The sequence below is a fragment of the Macadamia integrifolia genome, unplaced genomic scaffold (genome assembly GCF_013358625.1).
Source record: "Macadamia integrifolia cultivar HAES 741 unplaced genomic scaffold, SCU_Mint_v3 scaffold1075, whole genome shotgun sequence".
Taxonomy (NCBI): Eukaryota; Viridiplantae; Streptophyta; class Magnoliopsida; order Proteales; family Proteaceae; genus Macadamia; species Macadamia integrifolia.
This window is the reverse complement of record NW_024868076.1, coordinates 154,930-165,602: the sequence shown is the minus strand read 5'-3', so window position 1 is coordinate 165,602 and position 10,673 is coordinate 154,930. Positions and strand designations below refer to the sequence as shown.

The window sequence follows — 10,673 nt, the reverse complement described above, 5'->3', positions numbered from 1 at the left end:
AAAAAAAAAAAAAAAAACCCCAAAAGAAACTTGTATCACTTGTGGAGATGGTATACACTTTTGTGTAGTTACATTTGGAGATGAACTGTCACAAGGGTAGAGTTTTGTGGGTACCCAACTACCCATATGAGAAAAAAGTTGTGAACATTGAAACCTTTGTTTTTAAGTAACCATTAAAAATGGGATCATTTGTATCTGATTAGAGATGGTTGGATTGTGTTTTCCCAAGCACAAGTAGTGAAAAATTCAGTTCCCATCGTTTCCTTCTACTTTATTCTTTCTTTCTGGAAGGGTTAGCAGTTTGTCAGGTTAGAATATATATATATATATATATATATTTTTTTTTTTTGGTCCCATTGCCTATTTAATGTATCAGTTGATGCAGAACTATATATGCTTAGAGGTTGCATTACACAGTTATACACCCCCCCACCCCCGCAAAAATTAAAAAAACTAATGGTTGCAATGCATCAAGATAAAGCTTGATGTCATTTTGAATATCTGGATAATTTATTCCTCTTTGCATATTTATCAGTCCTTTAAGAAATTGATTCATATCAATCAATTCCAGCAAATGAATATATTCTGAGCTAAAGTTTCTAAATTTTGAAAACCATAAGAATAAAAATTGCAGGAGCTTGTGGGTACCTGTGTTGTTTATGTGATGATAGTTTATCAAGACTAGCTTTGATTCAAACAAAAACAACAAACTCATCCTTATCCCTACTTAATGGGGTCGGCTACATGGATCCATGTAAAACAAAGTAGGGAAAACTGAGGTCCAAACAAAATAAGGGAAATGAAGAAATGAGAAAGGATCCATATGAACGGAGGTTGGCTGAATATATTGAAGTGCCGGCTGCCTAGCTGATGCACCAATATAAGAAAGTAGAGATATATAGTAAATAAGTATGCACAAAGGATAGAAAAGAAAGGACACTTAATGCATTAGAAGACAGTTTCCACAAATAGAATAAGATGCATAATCAAAGCAAGGCACAGAGATGATGATGTAGTACACAGAACTAAAGAACTTAAGATTTCATGCACATAACAAAAAGAATCAAGCTACTCAGATAGAGGGAGAGGGAGCAAGCAGTTAACACACACCCAGACAGGGAGATGATAATGTACCAAAGCAAATATATAACACGCAAAGCAATGAGATGATAATGTGGTATATAAAAAAACAAGTAGTATCGAACAGAATGACATATATAAGCAGATAAAACACAGTAATATAAGAAGCCTACAATGAGGAAAATAGTCAATGGCACTGCTCGCTTTAGAGCGTGCCCAAGTGTTGGTTAGTGGATCAACTCGTCTTGAAAGTGCACCAGTGCTTTCCATGCACCATTGGTAGCCCCCTACTCCCCGCCCCCATGAGTCCTAGTGGGCGCCCACTTCCTCTTCGGATCACCATAGTGGTGAGTCCACCTTGGCACCCAAAAAAAAAAAAAAAAAAATTACAAAAGACAAGATTTGGTAGATAAAGAGGGGTTGGATGCATCCCTTACAGACTCTGGGGATGTTGATGAATCGTCCAGTTCTTGCAGACGAAATGGCCTCTGCTGGTCAGCAGTGTTTTTTTTCTTTCCACCCAACACTAGGAAGGGGCTGTGTGTGTTGGGGGTGGTGTGCAATAGTGTTGGGGGTAGGGGTAGGGATAGGGATGGGGGGGTTGCGTTAGAAGGGTCAGTAAGGCTATGTTTGGAAGCCAAGAAAAGAAAAGAAAAAATTCAAAAAAATTTGAATTTGAGGAGAGAGATAGACAAAAAAAAATCATTGTGTAATTATGATTTTTGTCTTATTGTGTAATCCAAACTAGCTTTGATTAAATAATAACAATCCATGGTTAATTTAAATATTGATGATTGAAGTTTGTTTTTCAAAGCTTAAACAACAGATAAATGCATTGTATCATTTTGATATATGGTAGATTGATTGGCATATTTTTTGTAGTCGCTGAGGAGGCTTATCAAGGTCGACAATGATTTGCGTTCGCCTGTGACAAAAGATGAGCTCGTATCAGAGGTATATAGTTTTATCTTCTAGGTTAATTGGCTTTCTCCTCTTGAATATGCAAGCAGATGAGCCTTGGTGTGTGGTTTCTGATTGTTTCACTTGCTCAAGGACCAGACATGTAGGTTATGGTAATTCATTGGGAAGAAACTGGGTATTACTTGTGCTTTGAATGTTCAGTTATTGTAGATAAATCCCCCACCCCCCCCCACAAAAAAAAAAAAAAAAAAAAAAAAGCATAAATAAATACAATTTTAAGGCCATACTCCCTCTCCTCTCTTTGAATATCATTGCCTTTGTGGCTTTTTCCCTCTCCCCCTTTTCCTCTTTAGCGTAGAAACAAATATGCAAGTGACATTCACCCCAAAAAAAAAAAATGCAAGTGAGAATTAATGCCCATTTTTATATTTCAGGTGGTGAGGCAGCTTTGTGTGGATGTCCAGCCAGAGAACCTGCACCTACCATCTCCATTAACAACTATGGGAGAGTACGAGGTGCCACTCCGTCTACCCAGGGCAATTCCCTTGCCTGTAGGGAAGCTTAACTGGACCCTGAAGGTTAAAATTAGAAGAAAATGAATGATGGGATTGTTTTCTTCGCTTACAAGTTTTGCCAGCAAGAAGCTTTTGCATGAGATGATGATGATTGTTTTCTTCACTTACAAGTTTTGTCAGCAAGAAGATTTTGCATGAGATGTTGATGGAGTAATTGTAGAACTCTGTTGAATACATGGAAATCTCTGCATGCAATGAAGTTTCCTTAGGATTAATTAACATCCCCTGAGTTTTGTGCCTCACAACACATGCTGAGATTGTGAGGTTTTTTGTTCTGCGAAAGGAGTTTTGTTTGAAGCTTCTGTTTGGGTGGGTGAGAAGAGCATATGCTGTAAAGCAGTTCCCCCTCCCCCTCCAAAATATTTTGGTCTGACGATCCAACCATTACATTTTCTTAAGAGTCCAGCAGATTCATGAAATTAGATGCTTATTCTGACTATTGATGGAAATATTATATTAAATTGTGGGTGCAGATCATCCACGGAAACAGAGAAATAACTCCCATTGGTCACCATACAGAGGTGGTTGGGCTGTTTGATTCTCATCTGTTTCCGTAGATGATCTTGAGCCATTAATTTCTCAATCTGGTTGATTTCTTCTTCTGTATTTTTCTTTTATAGTTGCTGATGCAAAACTGGTTTCCTCTCTAACAGATTATTGGTATATAGCATGTAACAGTTATTTTATACCATAGGTTCTAATATATTTAAGCTTCCCTTGTTTCCAGGTTTAATTGATCTGAAAGGGAACTTTTGATTAAAAAGAAAAAAAAAAATGCAAAATCTTCTTTGTGTGGCCCAAGCAAGAGGCGTTATTACCGTGTCATGTGAAAGTGTGATACATTAATTTGATCTGATGATTAATTAGATGTGGTTTGGGTTTGCAATGTGTCAAATTTAACCATATAATCCCATGTATTGGCATTATTCTTTCTATTTTCAACCAGTTTTGACTAATCTCTCTTTTTAAGAGTAGCATTTTTCTAGTGATATGTATAGTTTTGGTCTTGTGACAGGTATGATCTTGGATAATGCCTATTGAAATACAAGGATCCATGTATTAAATCCCGTTAAGTTGAGATTCTTTTGACTTGTGAGATTGTACTTGATTTTTTTAATGATAAGTGTTTTCTGTCTGATCTGGGCCTACCCTGTCTAATATCAAGACCAATTCCAGTATCTTAAACCGAGTTACGTTCCATTGTCTACATAGCCGCGACCCAAACACTGACTAAGTTCCTCTGTGAGGGGTAAGTCATTCTTTATCTCAATCTTTTTCATTACTCGTTATTTTCCAAGGAATCCTAGAAATCAATGTATATTTTTTCAATATCGTTCTAATTTAATAAAATTATGCATAATATTAAGGAAAAAGAACACTATCCATTTCATGAAATTTTGAATAATATTAAGAAAAAACGAACACCATCCGGATGCACATTCTGTACATAAACACAAGGCACCATGAAAAGACACCTCTGTTTGCCATTCGCTTGACAGAGTTCATTTTGCGAATCAATTGGCCATAGAAATGAGTTTCAAATGTCTTTGGGCGTACTTTGTTTATAGGCGATCTAGTTGCCAATATTTTTTGTGAAAGAAATTATTGTTACTCCAATGTACTTTGATCATGCAGGTAGTATAGTAGGTTTAACTCTCAACACTGTCGGATATAGCTTGCTATTGCGTCTGTAATTAAATTATTCTCTAAGGTCTGTCCTTTCGAAACAAGATAGGAGCCATATATCAGTGGCTGAGTGTCACAACCTAGTAGCTGAAGCAAGGATAGGGAAAGTTAGTGAAGTTATAACTGATAATCTTGACACTTTCCTTTTTATTTAATCCATCTTCGTTCTCCTTTCCGAAAATAAATAAATAAATAAAATTGAAGAGCTCCATTGCGCCACAGCTCATTGGGGGAGCAGCTTAAAATACAGCCTTGCTATTTCAATTTTGTTTTCATCTTTTAGCCTACTCACCGAATTCCAATCAACCTCAGGGAATCTGTACATCCTATCCACCTCAATCGTGGCTGTGATAATGTCAACATAACAGAAATACAGCTTTTAAACAGTTTTCAGTATTGTTTTGTATCGACTAGATCAGCCTTTCATCAATGCAGCAAATCAAATCCTGATACTTGGAAGTTTGGAACCAGCATGGAGAGAAAAAACTCTTCTGCTGGTAAAAGCATCATCCTTTTTTCCCAATCTCCAACCCAACCCCACCACTCCCCACACCCCATCCCCCACACTTTCCCATCCCACCTCCCCCCCCATCCCCCACTCCCCCCATTTCCCCCCTCCCAAAAAAAAAAAAAAAAAAAACCTACCCTAAAAGAAGAAAAAAGCGCAGAGCCAAATTGGGCACAGTTACCATGTTTTAATAGTCTCTACATTTACAACCAGAAGGTGATTTCAGATATTTGAAAAAAAAAAAAAAAAAAGACAATTCTTTGACCATATAGGAAAGAGCTCTCCAGTTAACCTCGTTTGCAGGGGGCTTAGGTAATGTGAGCACCACCTACAGGGGGGGGGGACTTTCCCAGTTCAAATGAGTGAAAGGACAGATTCACAATAGCTAGTTTTATCTCTAAATGTCAGCAGCTGTTAAAAGCCTACAACATCAAGTTCATTGCCATCGCACCATACCATCCAATAAACTCACGTCAAAGTATTGACTCGACGGAGGCCGCATTTCCCATTTTTTCTTCTCCCAAGGGGTGTTCTTCCCCCCCACCCTCCCACCCCCACGAAAAAACAAAAAATCCTATCATTTTACATGACCATGTTTCCCAAGCTAGATTTTTACGACGATGTTTAAGATATCAGGTTCGTTGCCTTACCCTCCTGCTATTGGTATCACCACCATCTGAGAGCTGGGCCCACACACTGTGGCTCTTCCCACCACTGCTACATTCCTCCTCACACCCTGCCAATGTCTTCAGAAGCTCTGACTGCAATGCTGGACAATTTTCTTTGAGGTACTCAAACCCATTTGATCGAATGACAGCTGCATCAAGATTAGCAATTAGAGCAAAAAATGGGGGAATTAAACACAAAAAAATAGCTAACAGAATCAATCAAAACCTTAGGCTCCGTTCTCAGTTCCCGAATTTTCATTTACTTGGGGAGTTCCTGAAGAATGAAAAACTTTATAAACATAACATGCAGCAGTAACTAAATCTTGATTTGTCAAAATTACTTTTGCATCCACGGTTCACAGAGATGTCCAAACTTAAAAGCCACCTAGCACAGCTTAAATGGTATTGACAAGCAAAAATCATAAACAAGAAACAGAAAGATAAGATGCCAACTAGGAATGGAATCAGGCCAAAAGATTGGATCAGATCATCCAACCACACTGATTAAGAACAGTTTAGTAAATGAAAAATCAAGTTCATTATTATCTTGTAAGTATGAAAGATCGATTATGTAGTCATGGTCATAGAGTTTAAAATTGAACAGAAAAACATCCTAAAATGTATCGACAAATGATGCAATGCGACTTGTCAAAAACACCAAGCTTCTTTGACCTCAATAAGTAGCAGACCATGTAGACCTAAAGTCCTATAGGAATAATCGATGCAAAACAGCTGAATGAAGTCAAACGAATACCACAAAATTCTTAAGGCAATAACAGTGAACCATTACTAAAAAACAAGGAATAGTACTGTTCTGTGAAGCCCCCTGGTTAGAAAATATCTACAGTAAGGAAGCAGAAAAGAGGACAACTTTAAACTGTAACGAAGAAGTGTTTATTCCCAAGGGTTGGTGAAAGTCAGTGCATCTGGAAGCAGGAACCAAAAGTTACACAAGAAAATTAAAAAAATATTTTTTTCACCCCCACCCCCCCACTAAAAAAATATCAAAAAAAGAAACACCTGTTCATTTCAAGATAATTATTCAGGAATGCAGTTTCCATCTTTAGTATCTTCAAAGTACAGCAGGTGTTTTTCTTGCTTATATTCTATGGATTGTCCAAAAAGTCCCTTATTTTGTAAGGTTCAACGAAGTAAATACAGAAAGCTGTTTGCTCCAAAGTGGCCCAGGTTGATGCATCTGGAAGTTTATTGCAAGATAAAATGCAGTTCAGTCTTCAGTGTGCTTAAGGATTTGGTCGAGTGGCCTCTAAACACTATGATTCAATTGGAGTAAATCACTACCCCAAGGGTATATGGAAAGATAATAATAGGATCTCAGGAAATAACATTTATAACTCCACGGCTCCACCAAATTTATTTGCAGATCAATTGATTACCACCCATGCTTAAAAGAATTCCAAGATGAAAATACCAGTTTTTCATGTACCCTTACTACATAAACTCTAACACTCGCCCTCAAGCTGGACAATAAATGTCATACATTCCTAGCTTGTATAAAAGGATAATGAACTAGTGTGAGATGAGCCCTTTGGTGAAGATGTCTACCAGTTGATCACCTATCTTTACAAAAGGGGTGATAATGCAGCTAGAGTTTATCTTCTCCTTGATGAAATGCCGGTCCACTTCAATGTGCTTTGTTCTGTCATGTTACATTGAATTGTGAAGAATGTTTATAGTTGCCTTATTATCACAGTAGAATCGCATAAGTCCTCAAACCCCAACTCTTGGGACAATCGTCACAACCATATGAGTTCACAAACTCTATGAGCCATTGCCTAAAATTTTGCTTTTGCATTTGATCTTAGCCACAATAGTCTATTTTTTGCTCCTCCATGTGACCAAATACCACCCACGAAGTGCAATAGCCCAAAGTAGACAGTCTTTCTGAGATGGATCCAACCCAATCGGCATCTGTGTAGCCTTCTAACCTCAAGTGGTTGTACCCGGCATACAATAGTCTTTTCCCTGGAGAAGACTTCAAGTCTCTGATCTACTGGTTGGTTTGCTGGATAGTAGTAAGTTACTAAGTTCTGAGATTACTAACTAATTTCGGTAGAAAGTCCTGCGATTTGTGCAAGGGAGTCCCAATCGATGGATTGGAGCAGCCCACCTCTATTCATTATATAGAACTCCAATCAGCTATTACAAGTAAGATATCCTACTAGGAATAGGAAGTCCAAAACATAATAGGAAACTAACATAAGCTTACTAACTTCTAATTAGACATCAGTCCTAGTTGAACTAGGACAACCCTAGTTGGACTAGGAAAACACCAAGGGAGGAGCCTGTGGCTCACGCAGGCTTCCTCCTCCCCTTCTCACAATGGACTTCTAACATTATGAAACTTTGAGCGTTGATCCCTCAACTAGATGCGACTCTAGCCCTAGAGTATCATCTCTTCCAGATCATCCAACTGTGAGTTACCAACCAAAGACCAAGTCTGAACCTGTTCTTATAGCTAAGATAAGTTTCAAGCATTTATTCGTGATTGTTAGATTGTTTAATTGGATGATTGTCAGTTAGAATTCATAGTTTAGGCAGTTAGCAACCTACATCTAAAATCTTAAAGACCATGGTTGTGTATTGTGATCACTGGATCGAATTGAAGGGGTTAACCCCACCGCCAAGTCTGTTCATTGTGGAGAAGGAGAAGATAAGTTTGCTTAGTTATGGATAATGGCTTATTTTCCTTCATTTTATCAAACTGCCCTTGCCTTTTAATAATACTTCTATCTTATCCCAAGGCCATTTAAATAACAGATTGATCCTTTCCTTTAAAATTTATTTAAGATTTTGTCCTGAGTTTTGTTTGCTTCTGAAAAGAGTCCTAAATTGTTCTGCCTATTTACAAAACTGCCATATAGCATCCTATAATCAGGGTTATTGAACCTGGGATCACATCACCTATCTTTGGTTTAATAAGGCAAGGGTTGTTTTAACTCAGCACAAATGCAGATAAGAACATATTGGGAAGAAAGGATTCCAAGATGCTAGCTCAATGATCATGATCATATTTCAATGAAAAAATTATCAGAAATAAGTGTCCAGTTTAGAGTCCAAGTGATCAGAACATTGTCTAGGCAAAAGAAAAAGCTCTAACTGGAGAAATAAAGGCATACCTCCAAGGTTTTCAGCAGCAAATTTTAGAGACACAGCTTTTAGCTCCATGGCATGATAACGGTCAGCCAAAGCAAGAGTTTGGGCAACAGAGTTCACAGATATATCCTTGCACAAATAAGACTCACATACCAGTCTAAGTCTCGTCAAATCATACTTGTCAGCTGCAGCTAACAACTTTGCAGCTAATGTTTCAGACACAGAGGATACACAAGATGAACTTGATGAGACCAGCTCCTCGTCTTCTATTACAGTATCCCTGTAAATAAAGAGTAGCATAGCCTGTCCAATACATATGAAGGATAAGTTCCGACAAAAAAGAACAACAATAACAAGGAATGAAGTAGGTATCCCAACAAAGGAAACCTTAATAATTAAATCCACAGCATAGGAAAGCACAGTGGCCGTAGTCACCTTAAAGACCTTGGGTTCCAAATCTGTAATGAGAATTTCATGCTTATCTTCTGCCAACCCATCAAAAAATTGAGCTTGGAAGACAGGGGATCGAGCAGCCAACACCAACTTGTGAGCGTAAAATTTTTCCCCAGCTACGTCAAAAATGACATCGGAACCTTCCTGATTCTCCAGTAGCATACCAAAATGTGCTCCAATATCAGAATCAGGGACATGTATTGAGTGTAATCTTGAACAATCTATTGCCGAAACCACAACACCGACAGTGCAATTAATTCTCAAGCAATCATCCTTGAGGAAATCTGAAGATTCAAGCATGGCTCTTCTGAAGAAGCGCTTATAACCCCTAAATACCAAAGAGAAACAGAATAACCTTTTAGGAAGTGAAAATATGGAGCCAAGACGATTTTCTTCAGGACAGAAACAGAAAAAAATTTGACAAAAGTTCCGTCAAGTAACAAGGAAAAGATAAACTGCAGTCAAATGCCAAGGATAGGAATGTTGGAACTATTCTTCTATACCTTACAACCATTCTAAGAGAATTTACAGAGAAGCATCAAAATGGATTTTGATGCTAATCGGTATGGGAGGATTTTCTCTTTACCATTTTTCTGTGTGGATGAGTTAAGGTGTCCTCTCTTTTTTCCCCCCTCCATTTTTCTTGCACAAAAATTTTTTTGGAAGGGAAAAGAATACTAAGAGTAGTACAGGAGTACAACCCTGGAAGGGGAAAACCAAAAACATCCACACCTACAATAAATGAAAAATGCAAAGTAAAAGCTTATCAATGAAGAGACAACAGGAAGGAAATTCAAAGAAGCGTATTCTCTCTCCTTTGTGATTTCATACGTATGGATTTTTTTATCCACCGAATATATGGTTAGAGTGGTCCACTTTCCATTTTTCACCAAATCATGGAAGGGATACAATTTGCCTTTGCTTGCAGATTCTGTATTGTCCTATATTGACGTTTTTAATAAGTAAATACCATTACGTTCCAGTGACAACAGGTGTAAATAAACACAGCGATACAAAAGAGATGCTGGGTACTTTTGCCAAAGACACAAAGGAATAAGATCCCACACCCATAAAGTTTTGATGCAAACAGTAAACTTTCCAATAATCTCTGTGTTAAGAAGAGCTTGGGTTACAAATCGCACCAAAAGTGACCTCCCTTCTGCCATAAAGCTTGAATGTTCTAGGATTCAATATGATTAGAGGATTAGGATAAGAAACAATTATGTTCTAGTAGAAAATTAAATTCCTGAAAAGTCCCACTCCAGAATGTGAGGGAGAAAGTAGGGACAGAGAGAGGGAGAAAGAAGAACAAAATAAAAACAGAAGAAACAAACCATAGTCCAGCCTACAAAGACATTAGAGATGACCACATGTCGACGGAAGGTTAGTGACACTGACCAGATGAGGAAAAATTAATAAATCTAAGACAAATATTTCAATGTGTCTTCCAGATAAAAAAAAAAATTGGGTTTAAAAATATATTGTGTTCATCACAATGCTTGGGTCCGATAAGGAATTGCTAATAAATTATACTGGAACAACCGCAACAATGAAGCAGCGTAAGAAACAAAACCAAGCAACAATTTCACCACGAACAATTCAGTTGCACCACGATATAAGAGGAGGGGGAGTTTTTTTTTTTCTTTTTTTTTGGGGGGGGGGGGG

General features: G+C 37.8%; 2 protein-coding genes across 6 annotated transcripts in view; one reads left to right on the top strand and one right to left on the bottom strand.

Annotated features, from left to right (window-relative positions):
* LOC122062578 (50S ribosomal protein L9-like) overlaps nucleotides 1-3,015 on the top strand; it is an 8,201-nt gene extending 5,186 nt beyond the window's left edge. For all 3 annotated transcript variants that reach the window (XM_042626199.1, XM_042626201.1, XM_042626200.1), the window contains 2 exons: nucleotides 1,963-2,034; nucleotides 2,436-3,015. In XM_042626199.1, the coding sequence (XP_042482133.1) occupies nucleotides 1,963-2,034; nucleotides 2,436-2,600 (237 nt within the window). In that variant the 3' untranslated portion in view covers nucleotides 2,601-3,015. The remainder of the gene's footprint in view (nucleotides 1-1,962; nucleotides 2,035-2,435) is intronic.
* A 2,128-nt stretch (nucleotides 3,016-5,143) lies between these two features.
* LOC122062584 (BTB/POZ and MATH domain-containing protein 4-like) overlaps nucleotides 5,144-10,673 on the bottom strand; it is a 6,457-nt gene continuing 927 nt past the window's right edge. The window contains exons 2-5 of one of the 3 annotated variants that reach the window (XM_042626215.1): nucleotides 8,991-9,336; nucleotides 8,579-8,858; nucleotides 5,665-5,712; nucleotides 5,446-5,587 (exon numbers count right to left, since the gene is read on the bottom strand). In XM_042626215.1, coding sequence (XP_042482149.1) covers nucleotides 5,666-5,712; nucleotides 8,579-8,858; nucleotides 8,991-9,336 — 673 coding nt within the window. In that variant the 3' untranslated portion in view covers nucleotides 5,446-5,587; nucleotide 5,665. Of the gene's footprint in view, nucleotides 5,588-5,664; nucleotides 5,713-8,578; nucleotides 9,337-10,673 lie in introns of all 3 variants that reach the window. The other 2 variants (XM_042626214.1, XM_042626213.1) reach the window with 2 other exon arrangements.